The following is a 21827-nucleotide window of genomic DNA, read 5'->3' as shown; positions in this document are numbered from 1 at the left end:
GGCCGGAATCACACTTTGAGTGAGCCCCCTGGTGGGGGGCACCCCCAAATCTCTCCTTAACCTCCCCGGGAGTAGCTTGTGTTCTCTGACACCCACAGGTGATCACCATCCCCGGGGGCTCCAGTGGACTCGGGCTCCAGCTCCCCCGGGCAGGTCACTGGGGCCCGAGCACTGTGTTCTGTCTGCAGCTCCTCTGGAAGGAGGTGGCCGACCCTGGCATCCGGGAGCTGCTGGCGCCCTTGAACCTGGAACCCCAGCAGCCTGTGGAGAAGGTCAGTGGCTGGGCGGCATGCCCGGGCGTCCCCACGAGTGCCCAGAGACGCCCACGAGCCTCTGCCGGCGGCGGAGCGTGTGGCTGCTGCGACCCGAAGCTCTGGGTGCGCGACCTGGCGGACAGGCAGCAGGGGTGCCTTTACCACAAGGGGACGGGGGCCCGGGGGCCACGTCACGCCTGCTGAGCGTGGGCTACCAGCCTGCTGGGTGAGGCCAGGGCGGCAGGGCCTGCGCGCAGTGGGCATCACGCTCCAGGAAACCCGCTCAGTATCCTCGAGAGAAAGCCAACGGGGATTCCTGGGTGACCCCGGGGGCACCTCCTGCACCCACACGACGTGGGGTCGGGACTCAAGGGCCTGTCCAGGGCACAGGGCCTGGGTGCTGCCCTATGGGAGCCGCAAAGCTTGGGGCCCAGGCCCAGCAAAGAAGCCACACGAGGCGGGCGGGGAGGGGCACGGCGGCCCAGGGCAGGGGCTGTGCAGGTCGGGAGGGGTTCCCCCTACACCCGCCGCGGGGCTGCCCCTTCCCTGGCCGCCGGGGACACCTGTCCTTGCTCCTCCTCCCAGGCCTTCCTCTTCCTGGTTTATGGGCTGATCCTCAGAGAGTGTGCCAGTAGCGACCTGGTGAGAAGGCACCTGATGCGCCTCCTGGAGCTGTCGCACCAGACGGCCGGCCAGCGGGAGGTGCGCCCGCAGCCCGCGCCCCCAGCCCCTCAGCCCAGCCCCCAGGACGCCCGAGCCCGCGGCGTGGACTTTGCTACTTGACGGTGGGGGCCCTTCCGCCCTTGATGCCACCACTTGGTGACTCCCTCAGCACCCAGCGCTGCCCTGATCACCGCGGGGCCGCATCCCGTCCTCAGCCACGTCCCAGCTGCATCCTGACCCGGTGGCCCCAGTGGGGTGCACGCCCTTCAGGGCTGGAGCGGGCCTCACCCGCCAACCTTTGTAGGGCTTTCAGGAGGAGGGGGCAGGGGATAGAGGCCACGTCCCCCACTGCCACCTGGGGCCCAGCTCACTGGCTCTTTTGGCCGGCAGGGCATGGCAGTGGCCAGCGGCATAGCGTCGTCCTCGCACCTGCAGGAGGTGTGGGCCACGCTGGAGCACCTGGGCCGCACCAGGGTCCTGAGGACTGCATGCACGTCCCCGGACTACCAGGTAGGGAGGGCGGCCTGGGACCTGGAGACTGTCGTCCAGGCACTCCGAGCCTCAGTTCGCTCCCTGGAACTGTGCGGGTGACCCCTGCCCTGCCCACCTCCCCAGGGGGCAGGCACCTGTGAGCCTGGTCCCTGGGGCCCCACACATGAGATCCACAGCCTCTGTAGGGGCTGATGGCCGGAACCGTGGGCCGGCTCGGCCTCAGGGTGCGGGGCGTGGCCTGCACCTCCAGCTCCCCACCTGGGCACCCGCCCTGGGGGGGATGCTGGGTGCCCCCGTTCTGCTAGTCGTAGGTACCGCGCTGGGAAGAGCGAGAGGCACTGCCTGCAGAAGCGGCGACTCCCGCTAGAGGGGCGGGGGAGGGGGGGCTTTCGGGACGGGGTGGGGGGCTGGCGCTGGGCCTGGGAACGGGATCCCAACCCAGGGCACAGGGCACAGTCCCCAGAGGCCGCCCGCCCCGTCGGCAGGAGCCGTACACCGACGTGCACTGGAGGTGGGTGAGCAGCACCTCCCTGCTCTGCTACGGGCACATGGCCCTGCACGCCGGGGAGCGCATCCTGCCCTGGGTGGACAACGTCATCTCCAGGATGGTCTACTACTTCTCCTGCAGCTGCTACGTGAGCCCTGCCCCGCCCGGCAGCAGGGGGTGCGGGCGTCCTCTGGTGGTGGTGGGGGGCGCCAGGCCGCGGGGCGGGATGCCAGGGACCCCCGCTAAGGCTGTCCTGATTTGCGCGGGCAGGACAACATCCTGGAAACCAGCTTCCTCTCGGCGGCCGTCATGCTTGTGAAAGCCCTGAAGCAGGAGCACAGCACCCGGAGATACAGATTCACACAGATACCAGAGCTTATTCAGTGTCTCCTGGTGAGGGGCTCGCACGGGGACCCGCCAGCAGGGGCGTCCAGGGCAGCCAGGGCGACGGGGAGACATCGAGCTGGGCCCGAGCTGCCGCCGAGCACCTCCTGCTCTGACCCCCCCAGGCCATCCTCCAGAAGGAGCCCAACTTCCTGGCCACGCTCTTCCGGCAGAAGATCATACTGGTCATCATGGAGCTCAGGTAACTCCCCTCTGGCTCCAGGAACAGACAGGCCAAGTCCTCTGTGTGTGCGGTGGGAGCCTATGCGTGCGGGGAAGGGGTGTGACAAAGGGGCCACAGTGTGGGGCAGGCCTGCTGAAGCCACGTCACATATGGTCAGGGACAGATGGCCTCGCTCCCATCTGAGACGGGCTGTTACCACGGGGACGCCGTGACCCTGACTCCAGTCACACCCTGAGCCCTGACCCTGGTCACACGCTGAGCCCTGACCTTTTTCACAGGCTGACCCCTGATCCCATTAACAGAGCTGACACTGACCACAGAATAATTCCTAAGTTTTCTCACAAATAAATGTCAGTAAACCCACGTGAATGGATTGGGGTGGCCTCCCCCAGCCCACACGAGCTCTGTTTTCCCTGTTGGGGACAACAGCATCCCCGCACCAAGCCAGGGTCTCAGTCCTGCCTGGAATCCAGACCCACTTCCACATATTAAGTTGTGAAACCGTCTCCCTGCAGGAGACCTGTTCGAGCCACGTCTCTCACTCCTGGACCTTGGGCTCTGTGACGAGTCCACAGTCTTCGTGTTTCTTCCAGCAAGCTGCGGCCCAGCCTCAAACCCGCGGTCAAGTCCAGGATCCTGCAGACCTGCCTGCAGAGCCTGTACATGCTCCCGCCCATGGAGATGCTGAAGAGCTGCTTACCCCCGCTGGACTTGGCCCCGGACGTCATGGTGACCGCCTGTTCTGGGCGTTGCTCTCCCGTCTCTGGGTGCTGGGTGCTGGGTGCTGGGTGCTGGGGGCTGGGGGCTGGGAGCTGGGGGCTGGGGGCTGGGGGCTGGGGGCTGGGCTGGCTTGTCCAGCCCTTGTTGCGGGAGAGAATGAGGGAGCCCAGGAGAGAGGACCCTGGCCCAGCCCAGCTTTCACCCGACTTTACCACAGACCTGTCTTCACTCTGGAAAAGTCTGCGTCTTGAGTTCTGATGGGGTCTGGTGTCCACGCAGCCCACTGATGTTTTGTGGCTCAGATGGGACTAGGGCGCAAAAGCACTCCCCCAAGCCCCCCAAACGTGTGCAGCTTCCAGCTGCCTACTCACGGGCTCCTGCAGCCCTTAACAAACACGGCCTGCGAGGTGCGGACAGGGCGGCCCCAATCCCCACCCATCAGGCCCAGCGTGACCCAGCTCCCCGCCTGCACCACACACTGTCCCCCCGGGGTGGCAGAGACACACATCCACCCACGTGCCACCAGGCAGGCAGGTCACAAGGCCATGCCCAGAGTGCGGGCTTGAGGGCTCCCGTCCACGGGAACCCCGCCAGAGTCCTGGTGGCCTTCCAGTGCGCAGTGACAGGAGGCCTGGGTGACAGGGTCCCCCAAGAACCACTTTTCTCAAGGACTTTAGGTTAGGTCCCACGAACACAAAGCAGGGCAGGCAGGGAGCCGTCGTGCCCACCATGTGCTGCGCTGCGCTGAGCGGGGCGCTGACGAGCCACACACATTCCTGCTCGGGGTGGGGGGGTTCGTCAGGAGGACACGGAGACCCGCCTGGAGACAGGACGCAGCAGGGGCTGGGCTCCCAGGGAGCAGATTGTGAGCTCAGAGTCAGGGAGGCCGTGGGGAGCCGAGAGGGCAGGGTGGGGTCACCGCGGGGAAGTCTCGGCTGCCCGCTGGGGAGCTCTGGCGCCCAGGCCATTCCACGAGAGCATCACCCCGCCAGGCCCCCGGCCAGTCACTGGCCACGGGTGGCCCTCTGTGAGGGGACGGAAGCTTGGCGGCCGGGTCCTGAGTGGCCAGCAGCCGGGACTGGGTGCCTGGGGGTCCCCGAGTCTAACACGTCACGGGAGCACAGTCCCGGGAGGGACGGACCAGGGCAGGAGAAGTGAGGCCACAGGATGGATGAACCACGGGAAGCCGACCGCCACACACACAAAACCGCGCACAAAGTGGACGGTTCTAGACGTTGCAACCTCTACTGGTGAAAGTATCCCCCAAATCAAGACGATGAGCATGCTTATCACCCCCCAAAGCTTCCTCACGCCACCGTGGAACCCCTCTCCTCGCTGTTGTCGTCGTCACAGCCTGCGTCTCCTGGAACTCTGTATAAGTGCGATCACACGGGGACACGCTTGTTTTGCCCGGGTTCGTCGCACTCAGCACAATGGTTCGGAGACGCGCCTCCACCGCAGCTCGTGTGCACGGCGCGTCCCTCTTTGCTGCGGAGCCGTGTCTGTCCGGGTTCCCGCGTGTCCGGCGTCCTCACTGGACGAGGGGCGTCGTGATGCTCCCAGGCTGGGCTACTACGATACATACAGCCGCCGTGCATGTCTGTGTGTGGGTCCCTGTACTGACTGTGTTTTGATTTGGGGGGGAAATACCCAGGACTGGGTCGTCCGGGTCACAAGGCAGGCGCATGTTTAACCTGCCAAACCGCCGTCCAAACCAAGCTGGCCGCGCCGGTCGTATCGCCACCCGCTCGGCTGAGAGAGCCCCAGGTCGCTGGACGCCCTGGTCGCCCCACAGTGTAGCGGCTCTTAGAGTCTGGCCACTCCAGTGGGTGCGTGGTGGTGTCTGGTGGCGGCTTAAAATGTCCTTTCTCGGGACGCCTGGGGGGCTCAGCGGTTGAGCACCTGCCCCGGGCCCAGGGCGGGATCTGCGGTCTCAGGATCGAGTCCCGCATCAGGCCCCCTGCCTGGAGCCTGTTTTTTCCTCTGCTTAGTAGTCTCTGCCTCTCTCTGTGTGTCTTTCATGAATAAATAAATAAAATCTTTTAAAAAAAAAGGTCCTTTCTCGGCTAAGATGTGGAACATCTTTGCACGTGCTTTTCACCATCTGTACATCCTCCCTGGGGAGGCGTCTGTTCAAACCTTGTTCCTAAACCGCATCACTTGTTTGGTTGAGTTTCTAGAACCCAACCACCCCCCATCCCCACCCCCACCCCCGCACAGTGATTTGAAACTACCTGCTTCCAATCAGTGGCTTAGGTTCCTATTGTCTTTATGAAGAAATAGCCTTTCCTGAGGAGGGGACGTTGGGGATCTCGAGGAAGTTCAATTTATCTATTTCTTTCTCATGGATCGTGTTTTTGGTGTCGAATCAAGGCGTTGTCTCCTTAAACCAAGGACACAAAGATTTGTCTCGTAGGTTTTACCCTTCAGTCCGTGACCTGTTCTGAGCTCCTAGGTGCTGAATGAAATGGACCAAAGTTTAGCTTCTCGCATGTGGACGCCGGGCTGTCCCAGGACCACCTTACAGGTGGTCCCAGCTTACAGGTCGCGAAGACCATCCCTTCTCTCCTGGGTCATCTTTGCACCTCTGGAAATTACTGGTCGTGTATCTGCTTCCGTTTCCGGCCTCTTTATTCTTTCCCGTGGGCCTATTGACATGTTTCTTGGTGTTTTTGTTTGTTTTTAATTTTTTTATTCATGAGAGACAGAGAGAGAGAGAGAGAGAGGCAGAGACACAGGCAGAGGGAGAAGCAGGCTCCATGCAGGGAGCCCGACGCAGGACTCGGGGTCACGACCTGAGCCAAAGGCAGATGGAGCCACCCAGGGATCCCTGTTTTTTCGTTTTGTGAGATGTATTCATTTATTTGAGAGAGAGAAAGAGTGCAGGAGGCAGGAGCAGCGGGAGAGAGAGTCTTGCTGTTGTAGGTTCTGTGCATTTCCACGTGAATGTCCGAACCAGCCAGTCACCCTCTGTTAAGCAGCACACTGGGATTTTGATTGGGGTCACACTGAATCTATGGGTCGATTTGGGGGAAACCGACATTCTGACATCATTGTGTCGTGTCATCCAGGAGCTCGCCGCACCGTTCGGCTCAGTGAGGTTCTCCGGGCCCCTCACAGGGCTCCCCCGCCGTCTGCGTACAGCGTAGGCACGTCTTTGGTCAAATTCTTCCCTACATGTTTTGTATTTTTTCTGATATTGCCAATAATGTTTAAAATTTTAGTTTCCGCCTGTCCGTTGCTAGCATACAGGAACACAGTTGACTTCCGTTGCGTGGATCTAGTACCTTCCCGAAACTTCGCTGAGCCTCTTAGTAGCTTTTTGGAGCCTTGTGTAGAGGCCCCAGGGTCTTAGACGTGACCTTAGTGAATCGTCTCCTTCCTTCTCCTCCGTGGGCAAAGCCGCTCTGTCTCCCCCAGCGCCCAGCAGCGGGAGCTGACGACGCCCTTGGGCTGGTCCGGGGGGACGCACCCACCTTCACCGTCAGGAGGTCGGTCGCTGTGCTTGTCGTGGGTCCTTCCACCCTCCTGGTCAGGTTGAGAAAGTTCTCTTCCGTTTCCGGTTTGCTGAGCATGTTGATGAGGATGGATGTCGGACCTTGTCAAACGCTTTTGCTATGCACGGAGATGATCACGTCTGACCAGTGGTTTCACGGTCACTCAGTTCAAAGTGCTTTCTGGCTTCAGTTTCCGAGCTGGGAGGAACACCTAGGGGTGCGGCCCGAGGAGCCCAGGGTGGGGCAGTGTGCCCGCGGGAGCATCCAGAGCTCGGTCGGATCGTGAGGCTCCCGCCCCCCTGGGCTCGTGGGGACAGACCCGACGTCTGGGCCTGGCAGCATGAGGGTGCGGTCTGGGTGAGGACTGGGCCCTGCAGGGAGGAGTGGCCGAGCCCTCGCGGGGGACGGTTCCCCGGGCCCCTCGGGAGACGTGGACCATGTGCCGAGGCACCGCAGGCCAACCTGGTGGCATGACGCCAGGCCACTGTCTGTCCCGTCAGGTGCTGTACCAGAAGTCCATGCAGGCGCTAGATCTGCTCCTCCAGACCTTCATCTCTGAGAACAAGAGCATGGATGAGATGTGCTTCCTCTTGCAGGTGAGGGTTGGGGTGCCACGGGGTGCAGAATGGCCTCCCTGCGCCCCTTGACCCTGGCCTTGGACTCCCCTCAGGGTGGGCCCCACGTGTCCAGGGGTGGCAAGAGGGCAGTTTTGCCCCCACCGCCGACCCAGGTGCTCTGGGGGTGTCATCTCTTACAAAGGCAGCAGTGGGGGTGTCAGAAACGCTAAAGCGGCCCGCGGACCTCAGCTTCTGGCACCCCGAGGGCAGGGAGGAACAGACTCAGGGGGTCTGCGGGCTCTTCTTGCCGTCAAGCATCCTGGCTTCCCTCTGCTGGCTTCCACGGCTGCTGCGGCAAAGCCAGGGCGACCCGGGTCACTGAGGAGGCCTCACCCATGGTCCCAGACCGGGCCTCACCCGGGCCTCACCCTACCATCACTCACACCCAAGGGCCGCGTCCCAGGCTGCGTCTGAGCGGCGGGGATGGGTCCACGGGGCTGACGGGGCCTGGGCCTCCTCTCCCCGTCGCAGCACACGGAGCCCTGGCTGAAGTCGGACAAGAGCCACGAGTGCAAGCGGGTGGTGCAGACCATCTTCCTGCTTCTCAAGTACGTGGTGGACTACGTGAAACTCACTGTGAGTGGCCCCACGGCACCCCGGGGGGCAGGCGGGCCTGGGTGAGGACAGGAGCACAGAGCCGGCAGGGTGCCCCTGCCTCTGGGCCGCTGGGCCCCGTGCTGGGGGACAGGACGAGGGCCCTGGGGTGCCCCCGCTCCCGGGACGGAGGCCACCTTCAGTAGGGCGGGTGGTTGGGGAGATGGCGATGGCGAGGCCGCCGGGGAGCAGAGCCGCGAAGGGAGATGGGGACGGAGACCGGGTGGCAGGGTGTGGCTGAGGGTGAGCGCAGGCCGGGGCACAGGCCGGTGGGCAGCAGGGGCATGTGCAAGCACAGGCTTCCACCGCTGCCCGCCTGCCGCAGGACGAGGCCACCCCCTCCATGCTGGGCCACCAGATCGGCCTGCTGATGCTGCTGTGGCGGGACAGGGACCCGGTCACCCAGAGCCACTCTCGCCAATGCATCTACCTCCTCCTGCAGCTTCTGATCCAGCAGAAGGGTGAGCCAGGAGCCTCTCCTAGGGACGGGCAGCTGGGGGCTTGGGGCTTCTGACCTGGTGACCCCTCGGCAGGGAGCATGGGGCAGTTCATGCATTTGAATAAAATGAAGAACTTTGAAGCAAAGGCCCTCCGACGGTCAGAAATGAAGTTCTACAACCTGGTGAAGGTGGGCGCTCAGGGCCGAGCGGGGAGGGGCACATGGGAGACCAGGCTGCCAGCTGCTGCCAGAGGGCGGCCCGTCTGGTCCCCCATCGACCGGCCCATCCTACAGCGGGCGCAGGGGAGCCGTCAGGTGGGGCCGGGGCGCGGACGCTCCTTTCGGGGACTGTGCCCTCCTGCTCTGCCCTGTAAGGCCTGGGCCTGCACCCTTCCACCCATGACCAGAAGGCCAGAGTCTAAGGCTCTCATCCATGTCTCCCCCTTGGCAACCCCCCCACCCTGTGGCCTCTCCCCTGTGGCTCCTCACGGGGGTGACAAGCAGGCCTGCGGGACCGTCCCACGCTTACCGCTTCTGCTCAGTCCCGTGCTTTCCCAGCGGGCCCTGCCCTCAAGGTGGACTCAGAGTCCAGGGTTTGGGTTCGAGTCTCAGCCCCGCCTGGAATAACGGGGTGGCTGCTCAACCCTTCCACACTTTGGTTGCCCTGCTGTTCCCAGTGAGAGTCACTGGGCCTGACCCCTAGCCCACCCGGGCCTGCCGGGACAGGTGCAGCAATACCTCACGACCTCTGTGCAGACGAACGTCCCCGGGGAGCCGCACCCAGGGACCTGGGGGCTCAGAAGCCCACTGTCCTGGTGGGTCCCCAGAAATAGAGCCCGAGACAGGAGTTCCAGGGCAGTTATGAGGACGAAGCTCTGTGCCTGGAAGAGGGAGTGAGGGGAGCCGGGCAGGGCAGGGAAGAGCCTGGGGCGGGGGGCGGGTCTCAGCCTGACCACAGGGGCGTGGAAGCACGAAGCGCACCCCTTCCTCGAGCAGGGGCTGGACCTTTGTACCTGCGTCATCACTGGCCCCTGGACAAAACTGCTGACTTCCCCCGTCCCCAGGGCAATCTCCAGAGCAGGGCAGCTGGCAGCCTGTAGCCAAGGCGGCTGGGGGGGGGGGGGCCCTCAGGGGTCCCTGCAAGTCTGCGCGCCTGGCATCCGTTCGACCTCTGGGTAAGAGCAGTGCCCCTGCCGCACCCCCGTCCTGGGCCCAACGCTGCGGAGCCTGGGCAGCTGCAGAGCAGGGAAGGTGCCCCTCGGGCCCTCACCTGACCCCTCGGCACAGGCCTTGGACAGGAGCCTGACGCCGGCCCAGCATACACAGCTCATCCTCACCCTCCTGGGAGGGCTCTGCAGCCACGACCACCTGCAGTGTGACCTGGCCTCGCAGCTGCTTCTCATGATCTTCCAGAACCAAAGCATCAAGGTGGAGCAGGTGAGCAGCGGGCTGGCGGCGCGGTGAGGGGGTCCGTGTGCACGCGGTTGCTCCTGTGTGTATGTGCGCCCGTGGCCCATGCAGACGGCACCCCGAGCCACGGAGGCGGTGGGGCCCCAGGGCGCCCCTAGCCCTCGACAGTGCACAGCCCTGCTCCTGCGCCCGAACCCCGCAGCCCCACTGTCGGGGGGCGGAGCCCCGGTGATGCCCCAGGGCCCTGCCAGGGGTGATCACAGCCGCCCCGCTTGCTCCTTCAGCCTCACTCAGCCCCGTTCAGTGGGGGAGCCGATTCCGGCCCCGCCCAGCCCCCTGGGGATCTAATCGCGGGACCTGGCTTGGCTCATCTGGTCCACAGCCCACACACACACTGCTGTCTCTCAGGGGCCACCAGGCCCATCAACCCTCCTCGGGGCTACTTTTCATTTTCACTGGGACAAGGGGGTTGTGAGGCTGTGGCAGCGGCAGGCAGCACTAGCCATGAGCCGCTCCCACCTGCTGCCCCATCGGGTCCGGCAGTGTCCAGATGCCATGTCGTGGGGTGGGGATCACCGGCTCGAGAGACTCTTCGTGGGGGAGGCAGACTCCAGCCCCAGCAGGGGACAGAGCGGGAGCTGGGGTGCAGCTCCAAGGCCCTCTCCTGGCCTGCACTCCCATGGGCAGGTGGCCGAGATCCTGCAGGGCCTGTTCCAGGAGCTGCCCTCTATCGTCTTCAAGAACATCCTGCAGACCATGATGAAGGCTGTGACCGTGCTGGGGACTCAGCACACCCAGGAGACAGTCGAGGTGATGCTGTCCTTGTGCCACCCCTCTGAGAGGTAGGTCAACTGCACCACACCCCCGAGGTGGACACCTGTGCCTGATCTGCGGTCTGCCCTCCCAGGCCACACACTGTCCCTGGGCAGGCAGCGGCGTGCACGAGACTGGCTCAACTCTCCTCTCCTTCCCAGACTCCAGGACCCAGGCCAGGCTGGGGGCGCGGGGGTGGTCCCCGGAGCTGTTCCAGGCTGAGGGGTTAGGGCGGAGGCTTCAGCAGTCCCAGGAAGGGGGCTTTCAGCATGGACGGGTTCCTCAGGCTCAGAGGCCCTTAGAGGCCAAACAGTAGAGGGGCTGGAGGTCAGCTGGGTGACCTGAAATCCTAACTGGCCCCCAACAGCCCCCTGCAGCTGGCCCGGGCCCACACACGGCCCCTCAGGACATCAGATGAGGCCCAGTAGCCTGAGGCTGGAGCTCGTGACACACACGGACTGGCCCCGGGCTGCTGAGGACAAGTCACAGTCTAAGCACTCTGAAGTCTGAGAGGTGCTGGGGGACCAGCGTGCCCCCGGGAGCATCTTGGGGCACACTGGCCCGTGACAGGGAGCAGAGTTCCCAGGGGTGCAGGTCCATGAGCCCCTCCTTCCCCAGGGAGACACACCCAGTGAGGTTCCACTTTGCAGGGATCATCTGTTCATAGGCCGCCAGAGGGGTGAGCCCCATGTCCCCAGGGAGGAAGCAAGCTGGGGAGGGACGAGGGTCACATGGCAGGGGATTGTGGCAAAGTGGGAATAAGCACCAACATTAGGGGAAGCCAGCCTGTGCTCAGGGCTTCGAGCAGGAGGCCGAAGCTCAGTGCCATCGGACACAGCCTCCTGGACCCCCCGAGGAAGGGCAGGCTCCCTGCTCCCGTGGGGCCTGGGCATCTCCCCTTCCACATGCCTGGCAGGTCATCCTGCTGCCCTGAGGGTTGCGTCCCACCAGTCCCCCACCCCGTGTGGCCAGCCAGCTGGTGGGCCTGGGCTCCCTGACTCCCCAGACAGGTGCTGCCCCTGTGGAAGGCCCTCGCCAACAACAACCAGCTGGCCCGCAAGGTCCTCATGCTGCTCTACATGAAGCTAAAACTGCGGCCCCCCAAGGAGCTCGTCAGGCTCAGCCAGCAGGCGGAGCTCATCTCCCTGCTGGTGAGCACCCTCCCCACCAAGGGCATTGTCATGGGGGCCCTGTGGGTGCCAGGGTAGTGCCAGGGTGACCTGGCAGGCAGAGGGTCCCAGCAGAAGCAGCCGAGGGCTCTGGATGCTGAGCCCCAGAGTGGGAGCCCCTGGGACTCTCCATGCCCCAGCCAGGCTTGGACAGCAGGGCCCTGGGCTCAGGGTGGGGGGGTGGTGGAGGTCGGGGCGCCCTGTGGTTGCTGCTTCCAGCTCCTCTGCTCACTGGGGTCAGCCCCCGAGGGAGGCACCTGCCCCTCTGAGTCTGGCCCCGTTGCCTGCTGCAGGCCCTGGGTACCATTTATGAGCTCCTGTACACACGAGAGTACAAGGCCACGGTGCGCTGGGCCTTCGCGGGCATCCTGGTGGGCCTGCTCACACAGCTCCACTACCTGTTCGAGCTGGACGTGGTGGAGGGCATCTCGGACTACCAGGAGGACAGCCTGGAAGTGAAGCCTCTCAGCCCCTGCAGGTAGACTTCTGACTGGGCCTCGGGACTCTGCCCCCACGCCCCATAGGACCCCAAGCCATGCCCTGTCCTGGGTTCCTTCCACACACCCCTGGGACCCCCTGCTGGGGACCCGGACAGGAAGGAACTCCGGCCCCACCCGGACGCGTGTGGTTCACAGCGGGGAGCAGGGGCCCAGCAGCCCAAGGCCAGCAGGACCCGGAATCCCGGCACAGAGGGCGCTCAGCGGGCGGCAGCTCAGCCAGGCCCAGGCCCGAGGGTGGGCACAGGGTAGGGGACCGGCCCTGAGCCCTGACTCACCTCCCCTAGACACCCCCATGTGTCCCCAGGACCTGCTTGGAGGCCCTCAAGGGTCTCTTCTGGACGACCAACTACTGGGAGGTGTTTGCCTATCTCCAGCTGCTGAGAGGCTGGGAGCTCTTCGAGCACCTGGAAACCTACACGGAGGGGGTGACCCTCTTGGCTCGGTGAGCACAGCCTGGAGGGGCCTGGCCCCAGACGGCATCCCCGAGGGGCCCCCACACCCCATAGTGGGCCCTGCACTCCAGACTCCCTCACCTGGGCCAGGTCCCTGAGCGAGCGAGGTCTGTGGGGGAGGGGGGCAGGGAGCTTGGGGGGAACTACTGGTCGAAGATGAAGGCCTCAGGCCCGTCCCGTCTGACAGGGCTATGGCCCACTACGACTGCGAGGTCAAGGCTGTCTTGGGGCAGGCCGTCATCTCCCTCAAGAGCTCCGAGGAACGGGACAACATCGTGGCCATCCTCGTCATCACCGAGGTCAGCCCCTCCTGGGCTCTGCCCTGGCCCTGCTCCTCACCACCGTCCTCTGGCCCTTGAGAAGGTCAGAGGCTGGGACTTCCACTCCTCCCTCCAGTAGTGCCCACTGCCTGGAGGCGCTCCCATTGTCTAACCCGCTACCTCGTGCTGGGCCACGGGCCGGTTTCCCCTGCAGCTGACTGTGCCAACCCGACTCAGTTTCTCAACAGCCAAGAGCTCACACAGTACATGTCCCGGAGAGCCATGGACAACTTCCTGAGCCTGGGCCTGAGCAGCCCCAACCAGCTGGTGCGCGCCATGAGCCTGAAGGGCCTCACCAGCATCCTGATGGACCCCAAGAAGGTGAGAGGAGGGGCTTCACGCTCTTGTGCCCGGAAGGCTTCAAGGAGGAGGCATGCGAGGAGAGCCTCCCGGCGGGTCCAGCTGGGAGGGGTGCACGGAGAAGGCAAGCCGGGCCAAGGCAGGAGAGGGTGGGCATGTGTGGGAAACCCTGCTGTTGTGCACAGGGCTGGAGGGGCCTGGGAAGGCTGGACTCTGGCCTCCTAGGTGGGCCCGTGCCTGCTCCAGCCGGCACATGGGGGACTCACACCTGGCTGGACAGGGATGTCTTTGGTCTTGCCCTTCAGGCCTGTAAGGATGCGTCCATGCCCCACAGTGCAGGTGGAGGGAGGCGGGTTGGGCCCGGAGCTGGGGAGGTGAGGGGGTGGAGCAGGTGCGGAAGGCAGAGGGCGTCCCAGAGGGGGGAGCAGGGCGGGCAGGGAGTGGCTGCGGCTCCCCCCTCCCGCCCCCCCGCAGGTGGTCCTGCTCCGCAATCAGCTGGCCGGGCTGCTGGACAGCTTCATGGGGCCCGAGCCCCAGGACCTCATGGGCCTGATGGAGATCCTGGGCGACATCCTGCACAGCCTGGGCACCCAGGGCATCGGCGCCACCAGCATCAGGATGGCCCAGCACCTGCTGTCACTGTTTGAGGATGTGAGGGCTGGGGCAGCTGCTCGGGAGCCTGGAGCCTGGCCTGTGGGATGGAAGTTTCTGGGAGGCCTCTGGGCTGCCTCACTGTGACCTTGCCCAAGCCATGTGCTCCCCCACATGGGGGGCTGGAGTTGGGAGTTGGGGGGTGGGGTGCCCTGGAAGAGGGAGTGAGGGAGGGTGGGGGAGCTGGGGCTGCAGGGCACTGAGGCAGGGGTGGGGGTCAGGGCGGGGCCACGTGGAGGTGTCTGGGGCCAGAGCATCAGGGAGGCCAGCACAGGGTGGGTGGTGCAGGGGGTGGGGTGCAGCCCGCAAGCTGACAGCCGGTTGGGAGGCCCCATCATGACCCCCAGCTCGAAGCCCCGAAGCCCAAGGGTCCCTGGCCCACCCAGATGGCAGAGCTAGAAAGTGGCAGGTCCGGCGCAGGGCCTGCGCCCCAGCCCCCAGCGGGTGTGCCTGGGAGTGGACAGGTGGCTGCCGTGCTCCAAGGCCCCGCAGAGAACCCACTGAGGAGGGAAGCGGGGACCCACCGAGTAGGAGGCCTGCAGCCACTGAAGGGGGTAGCCTGAGGCGCGGGGACAAGCCCCACTGGTGAGACAGGCCGGAGTGTCAGTGCCGGGGTGTGGGGGGCCCCGGGCATCAAGGTCAGCGCGGCACGGGGCGCAGGGGTGCAGTCCACCGCCCCCGAGCTGCAGAGGGCGGGCATGAGGGGCCAGGGAGGAAGATGGGAGGGGGCGGGGGCGCGGGGGCGCCGAGCTGGAGCGGCTGCGGGTCCTCCTCCCGCAGGAGCAGGCCCCAGTGCGCGGCGGAGCCATCTCCCTGTTCGGGGACGTGGTGCACAGCGGCGGCAAGAAGTACCGGCCGGCGCTGAAGAGGCAGGCCTTCCAGGCGCTGGTGCCCCTGCTCTTCCACCTGGTGGACTCCTGCCCCGCGGTGGTCATGGCGAGTGCCCTCGCCCGCCCTCCGGGCCCTGCCCCTCCGATCCTCACCCTCAATCTCTAGTGACTCCCCCCAGCATTCCCCCCAGGCCACCCTGTCCCGTTTCTTTCTCCCAGAGGGGCTCCTGGGCCCCTTGCCTCCTGTCTGCCCCTGCCCCAGACCCGTGGGACCGGGAGCCAGCCCGCTGGACCCTCTGCCAGGCGGCTGCCGAGTGCCTGCCTATGTGGCTGAAGGGAGGGATGAGTGGTGGGGTGCACGGGAGACCAGGAGAAGGCAGGGGTGTCGCCGGGTGGGAGGTGGACAGGTGCAGCTGGAAGTTCCGAGGAGAGGGTCAAGGTCAGCAGGGGAAGCTGCCTGGAGGAGGCTGGCCTACAAATAAAGGCTCAGAAGCTGGGATCTTAGGCTGAGCGGCCCGAGGCCAAGGACCCCCGGGTAGCGGAGGACGGTCACTCTGAGCCAGCAGGAACGAGCGCAGGAAGGTGCTCGGCCTGTGATGAGGCCCAGTCTCCTGGGGATGGAGCCCCGAGCACCCGGCAGGTGGACTTAGGAGGAAGCTGAGGGCCCTGGGGAGAGGACCAGGTGGGCCAGTCCCTGCTCAGCTCAGCAACCGGGGAGGCCGCTTGGGAACAGGCCTGTCTGAGCGCAGGCCTTGGGGTGTGGCAGGGCTGGTCCCCCGAGGCCTCCCTCCTGGGCGGGGCCCCTGCGCCCTCCTGTGCCCTCCGTGGTCCAGATTCCTGCTCCTTGGAAGGACCCCAGTCAGATGGCCCAGGGCCGCCTAGGAACCCCATTGCCTTGGTCCCTGTGGGGACCCCACCTCCAGACAGTCACCTGCTGAGGGCCTGGGTGTTATGTTGGGAGACACCATTCTGCTCGTCATGGGGGCACAGACACTTCCTAAAGGCTGTGGCTCTGGGACGGGTGAGCGAGGGGCCAGTGGTCCTTCCTTGGGTGCCCGCCCCCCAGCCCTTGATAGAGTCCCTCAGGCCAGGAAGGAGGCTGGGGTGCCAGAGGGACCCCGAGCAGAACACCCACGGGGCTTATGGGGTAAGGGCACTGTTGTGGGGCACCCCTTCCTTCCTCCCACGGGGGCAGCTCCCCCTGGCCTGGCCACAGCAGAGTGGGGCCCTTGCAGGGCCCAGGACCCTCCGTGCAGAGGGCCACTCCCTGGGGTGTCCCTGAGGAGGCGCTGGTGATGGGGCGCGCTGAGCCCCGCCTCTCGCTGCGTGGCTCCCACAGAAGACGAAGCTGACCTTCCTGCGCTGTGCCATCCTGCTCAAGTGGGAGTTCCGCAAGGAGCTGTTCGGGAAGTTGGCGTGGGGCCATGGCCTCGGTGCCGAGAACGACATTTTCATCTACATGGTAAGGCGCCAGCGCCCTCCCGGGCCGGGGGGCCAGGACACCAGGGAGGTGGACAGGGGCCGTGCATGCTCAGGGGCCTCCGGGACCTGGCTTGGCCTGACACCCTCGAAAGGGCACCTGGGTGGGACGGGTTTGATGCTGGAGGCCCCGCTGGCGGCATCGGACTCCGTCCAGCAGGTGTGGACTGCAGGCCGGCTTGGTGGGGGCCCCCGCAGCCCCTGGAGCGAGGCACGGAGCTCACGGCCAGCAGGTGCACCACGTGGGAACCCCCCCCCCCCCACCGCCTGGACCCAGGAGCCCTGCCTGGAGGCGGGGGGTGGGGTGGGGTGCGGCTCGGTTCTGTCCCCCGACGTCCGCCCTCGGGGACGTGTGTGCCACTGGCTGCCGGCAGGAGTGCCTGCCGTCGGCATCTTACTACTTCCTCAACTAGTCTTATTGTGACTAAGTTACACTCGTGGATTTACCCGTTTCCGTGTGCTTCTGTGTCCACCACAGACTTCTTGACCCGCGTGGGGCCCTTCCCCAGCGGCCTCAGCGACCTGGGGGCGGCCCGGACGCTGGGGGAGGGTCGTGGACGCAGTCCCGCCGCCGCCCCCCAGGGCCCTCCTTCGGCTCCTCCCCGCGGAGGCGTCCTGGGTTTACAGAGATTTTCCCATCTTCACACCTTCCAGGAATTCTGGAATTTTGCCCAAAAGGAAGCAGTTGCTGTCTGGGGCTGGCAGGGCTCCAGGACGTCGTTGTGTCGGGGGGCCCATGGTCGGGGGGCACGGCCTGAGTTAGCGCCCCTCGGGGAGCCTGGCCTGGGCCGCACAGCAGGACCCGGGGCTCCCTGTGGCGGGGTGGCCTGGGGCGGAGGCACGCGCAGTGCGTGAGCGCGGGGGGCATCCTCATCCTCCGAGCAGCCAATGGCACAAAAGCCAGGGGAAGCAGGCCTGGCCGCTGAAACAAAGCGGGTTCTACCCCTGAAAAGGCTCCGTGGACGCAGCCACAGAAGGGTTGGCCCAGCAGCCGGCTGCGTGCGTCCCCCGTGCCACCTCCCTCGGGGGTTTGTCCTGGGATCCAGAGCAGCTCTCTCTCCCCTGCTGGGAAGGGCAGCCCCACCCCCGAAGGGAACCCAGCCCTGGCGTAGAGGATCCCTGACCCCCTGCCTCGCCTGGGCTCTGCTGCCCGAGCCCCCTGCTGAAGCTGGGAGGGGGACCGGTGACTTCTGGAGCTCTGGGAGGGCGCCCGGCACACTGTTGGGGGAGTGACCGTGGGGAAGGTCCCAGGTGCCTTGACGCAGTCCCCCCCTCCCCCCTGCCCTGAGGTGCGCTGGGGGAGGAGCTGGTGATGCAGAGCCAGGGACCCAGGCGGGGGTCATGGCCTTGGGACTGCGGGGCGGCGGGGCCTGGGGCAGAGCCAGCTCGCGAGGCCAGGAGCCTCGGGCCATCTCTTCCCCTCCCCAGGTGGAGAGCAACTTCGGCAGCTACCACCAGTTTCTCATGCAGGCGTTGATTTACCTGGGCAGCCCCCACAAAAACCTGAAGCGGATGGCCATGAAGTTCATCGGTAGGTGCGGCCCGGGGCCGTGTACCCCCTCCCTGGCGCCCCTCGCTGCCGCGCCCTGGGGTCAGCCCGGAAGGGCCCGTGGTGCAGCCCCGGTCGCTGAGCGGACGCAGCTCTGCGCCCCCCCCACCCGCTGATGGGCCCCTCGCGCCGGGCTGGCTCCCTCGGGGCCGCAGGGGCAGCCGTACCCACCGCCTCCCTCACTGATCCAGGGGGCATCCTGCAGGACTACTTTACCGACCTCTGCTTTTCCCTGAAGAGGGGCGACCTGAAAATCTTCAAGAAATGTGAGCCCCCGGGGACCAAGGACACGGGACCTCTTTGTCTCCCGTCTCTTAAGGCCCCTCAACTAGTCTGTCCCAAGGGCGGGGCATCGTCTTCTCCTGGGGACTCAGTTCCAGGTCAGGGCTGTGTCCCCCCCTCACCCCACACAGCTCCTGGGTCAGGCCTCTGTCCCCCCACCTGTACCCTCCTCAGCACCCGCAGCAGGCTGCCCCCCCCTGCCCCCCTCCCGGGGCCCATCCGTCAGCCCCGGGCTCTCTGCTGCAGACTTGGAGGTCCTGAAGAAGGACTCAGACTCCGTGAGCCGCAGATTCTACCAGAACTTTCTGGAAGACATCACTGAACTGTCGAAGTTCGTGAGGCAGTGACACCCGGCCACCGGCGCCCGGCTCCGCGTACAGGCTGTGAGATTTCTCTATTAAACGTGACCAAGGTCGCCGTGGCCTCCCGAGCTGTGCCGCCGCCGCCGCTCTGTGGGCCTGTGGCCTTGCGGGCCCAGGCTCTCAGTCCTGGGGTCGTCGGCCGGGGGCACCTCGGCCGTGTGAGCCAGAACCCTGCCTGCTGGTGCTGAGCCCCCCCAGTGCTCCCCACGACCCAGCCGCTAGTCTCCCCTCATGCCCCGCCCTGGTCCAGACCCCCAGCCTCTCCTCCTACTCCCCCGTGGCCCTGGGACCCTTGGGACCTGGCCTCCACCTTCCTGGGCTGGCCGGCCCGCTGCCTCCTCTCTCCCCCAGCACTCCTCCAACTGGGCCTAACCCCCTCCCGCCCCAGCCCCCGGTGAGGGGGCCCTCCAGCTGCGTCCTGCGGGCCCCCTCGTCCCTGTGGCTCTTCTGGGGATGGCATCCGCGGCTGCTCAGAAAGTTCTGGGCATGGGGTAAGCGCCTGGTGGATGTGAGTCAGACCAGTGAGTAAGCCGGTGCCTGGGACGGGGCTCTCAACCTCCTGAGGTGCCGCGGGCCCCCGTGGGGAGGAGTGCAGATGCACCCCGGCAGCTGTTCGGAGGCCTGAGAACCAGCCGGAGACTCCAGCCGGGAACTTGAGGGCAGCGTGGTGGGGAGGGGCAAGCCAGAGGCCAGCCTGGAGGAGGCCGCTGGTGCGCACCCAGGGGCCGGAAGGCACTGAGCTGGAGCCTGTGGCGGCCAGAGGTCTGCAGGGGACGTGAAGCCCGTGAGGTGTCGGGCAGGGCGGGGGGGGGGGGGTGGCGTCCCCCGCGGCCCTCCCTGGAGGTTCTTCCTCAGACGACCGGGAACGGCCGAAGGTAAAGACCACGAGGAATGGCCCGGCCAATTTGGAAAAGAAGCAAACAGGGCTTTGGGGGAAATAGAGTTGCTACGTTAGAATCTCAGAGGCTCCGTGGGTGGCACCTCGGACGGGGGCACAGCTGCGCAGGGAATCACTAGGGACTCCCCAGGTTTGGGGGGAGCTGCACGTCCACACCGATGGGGGGCACTGCGCGCATCACCGTGCGCATCAAGCGGAGCCCTGGGGCTCTTCCCCAGGGTTAAGACGTGCCGTCAGTCGTGGCTGCCGGTGGAGGAGGAAAAATAAAAAATAAAAAATAAACATAGTAAAATAAGAGTGAGTGTTGGCTTAGGGACAGGTGGACAGAGCAGCAGAGGCCTGGGGGGCAGGGGGCAGGGGCGCGGGAAGGACTGCAGGACAAACGAGCAGAGGAAGGACGAGTGGTTTCTGTGGTCACGTTGGAAATAACCGGTCTTGGCGGAGAGGAGCTCAGCTGGCTTGGCACCACCCCCCGCAGCGCCTCCGGGTGCACAGGGCAGGCGTCGGCCACCGTCCGGGCCCTCAAGACGGAATCTCTCGGGGACCTGAGACAAGGAAGGGCCCCGAGAACCGGCGTCGGGTGGGTGCACCACGAGGCGGGGATGGACCCAGTTGATGCCACCGACAGGGGCCTGCAAAGACGAGGCGCAGCTGAAGAGAGAGGCGGGCAGCGCCCCCCGGGGGGCTCATGTGGGGTGAAGGGCGCTGCCCACGGCGGAGCAGACGGTGGGGGTCAGGAGGCAGCAGCCACCCCACAGAGGAACGGGGCCCAAAGACCAGAGGGCATTCCCACAGCGGGGGGACGCCCGGAGCCAACAGGTGTGCGCAAGGGTGCAGACGTTCACTAGCCATGTGGGAAATGCACAGTAAACGAAACGGTGCTCCGCGCTCTGCCTTTCTGGCGTGCAGAGGCCGGCGAGCAGGTTGATGCCTGGTGGTGGCAGAGAGATTGGGACGGGGGTAGACCTGCCCCTGTGCACACGTGAGACAGAGCCCAATAGCCTGGACAAAGATTTCCTTTCTTTTTTTAAAAGATTTATTCATGAGAGACACGGAGAGGCAGAGATGCAGGCAGAGGGAGGAGCAGGCTCCATGGAGGGAGCCCAGCGTGGGACTCGATCCCGGGACCCTGGGGACACGCCATGGGCCCAAGGCAGATGCTCAACCGCTGAGCCCCCCAGGCGCCCCATGGGGCAAGGATTTTCAGACGGAGCGAATGTTAGGACCACAGCTCACAGAAGGTGGGACGGGCAGCACGAACCCGGCCTGACGCCCTGCAAAGACAGGCCCCCCGCCAAGATTCTCCGCGGAGCGTCAGTAGGACCCAGTCTCACAGCCAGGTGTCCACGCGTCCAGGATGCAGGCCAGACTGGCTTGATCCTCGAAGGAACACGGATGTCCCGTGGGGTGAGGACACAGGGACGGGAGGATGCACACCCGTCTCAATCCTCAGACAGTGAGCCAACGCCTGTGACCCCAAGACGCGGTGCGATGGCGCAAAACCAGAACCTCTCAGTAGAGAAATCGGGGACAGAAAAGGGACAGAGTGTCGAGACAGTGAGGTGTTGGCGGAAAAGGGCACCGACGGGTCAGGAGAACAGAGCAGGGGGCCCAGACGCACCTGCCCGATCACAGCGGCCGATCTTCGGCGGGGGGTGGGGGGAGCCCGTCCTCTCATGGGGAGGTGGCCAGACCCCCGGCCGCCCGCCTTCAAAGAGGAAAAAGGGAATCCAGGGGGGGCCTCAGCAGTCACAGGCGCCAATCCCAGTGGGTCCTCAAGCTGAAGGCAAAACGCAGAACTAGGAAACATCTGGAAGGTCACACAGGAGACAGTCGGTGGTGTTGGGGTGGTGGGGGTTGGGGGGACGGCGAGTTTGGAGGTTTAGCACCGAAGGCACAATCTTTAGGGTTGACTTCTCTCCGGTTAAGAAGCTGTGCTTTGCCAAATCTGGGGGCGCGGGAGAGAGGTGCAGGGGGAGAAGGCCCCGCAGGCCCCAGAGGACTGGGCCCTGCACCCCGGCAGCTGCAGAGCCAATGACGCCCTGGCCACCCCACCCCCCTTGTCGCGGTCGGGGCTCTGCAGGTACTCGCGTGCGCTTGGCAAAACTCAACCCCAGCAGTATTTTTTAAATTGAAATAAGTCATGTGAAGAAAAATAAAAATAACAGGGACACCCGGGTGGCTCAGTGGTTGAGCGTCTGCCTTCGGCTCAAGGCATGACCCTGGGGTCCTGGGGTCGAGTCCCACATCGGGCTCCCCGCAGGTAGCCTGTGTCTCAGCCTCTCTCCCTGTGTCTCTAGGAAATCAATAAAACCTTTAAAAAAATAACAGATCAGACACATAGCAACCCAGACGAATCTTTTTTTTTTTTAACGTGCTTAGAGAGGAAAAATTAAAAACAGAATGAGCTATATAATCTAATTTCAATACATTTAAAAATCTCTACGCTTTGATAAGATGTTCACGTTAGAGGAAGCTCGT

General features: G+C 65.1%; 1 protein-coding gene across 27 annotated transcripts in view; it reads left to right on the top strand.

Annotated features, from left to right (window-relative positions):
• LOC112662100 (maestro heat-like repeat family member 5) overlaps window positions 1–21827 on the top strand; it is a 26824-nt gene extending 4997 nt beyond the window's left edge. For 2 of the 27 annotated variants that reach the window (XM_049092801.1, XM_049092799.1), the window contains exons 5-29: window positions 99–272; window positions 840–956; window positions 1308–1427; window positions 1895–2044; window positions 2167–2289; window positions 2406–2482; window positions 3058–3193; window positions 7182–7277; window positions 7770–7874; window positions 8218–8353; window positions 8426–8520; window positions 9619–9768; window positions 10429–10583; window positions 11561–11705; window positions 12017–12201; window positions 12528–12665; window positions 12863–12974; window positions 13173–13316; window positions 13770–13946; window positions 14727–14882; window positions 16116–16238; window positions 16416–16488; window positions 17684–17786; window positions 17996–18070; window positions 18333–18514. In XM_049092801.1, the coding sequence (XP_048948758.1) occupies window positions 99–272; window positions 840–956; window positions 1308–1427; window positions 1895–2044; window positions 2167–2289; window positions 2406–2482; window positions 3058–3193; window positions 7182–7277; window positions 7770–7874; window positions 8218–8353; window positions 8426–8520; window positions 9619–9768; window positions 10429–10583; window positions 11561–11705; window positions 12017–12201; window positions 12528–12665; window positions 12863–12974; window positions 13173–13316; window positions 13770–13946; window positions 14727–14882; window positions 16116–16238; window positions 16416–16488; window positions 17684–17786; window positions 17996–18070; window positions 18333–18408 (3141 nt within the window). In that variant the 3' untranslated portion in view covers window positions 18409–18514. Of the gene's footprint in view, window positions 1–98; window positions 273–839; window positions 957–1307; window positions 1428–1894; window positions 2074–2166; window positions 2290–2405; window positions 2483–3057; window positions 3194–7181; window positions 7278–7769; window positions 7875–8217; window positions 8354–8425; window positions 8521–9618; window positions 9769–10428; window positions 10584–11560; window positions 11706–12016; window positions 12202–12527; window positions 12666–12862; window positions 12975–13172; window positions 13317–13769; window positions 13947–14726; window positions 16239–16415; window positions 16489–17683; window positions 17787–17995; window positions 18071–18332; window positions 18515–20380 lie in introns of those variants that run through there. The other 25 variants (XR_007401623.1, XM_049092805.1, XM_049092812.1 and 22 more) reach the window with 25 other exon arrangements.

This window comes from Canis lupus, chromosome 13 (genome assembly GCF_003254725.2).
Source record: "Canis lupus dingo isolate Sandy chromosome 13, ASM325472v2, whole genome shotgun sequence".
Lineage (NCBI taxonomy): Eukaryota > Metazoa > Chordata > Mammalia > Carnivora > Canidae > Canis > Canis lupus.
The sequence above is the reverse complement of the archived record's forward strand: the minus strand, read 5'-3'. Positions and strand labels throughout refer to the sequence as shown.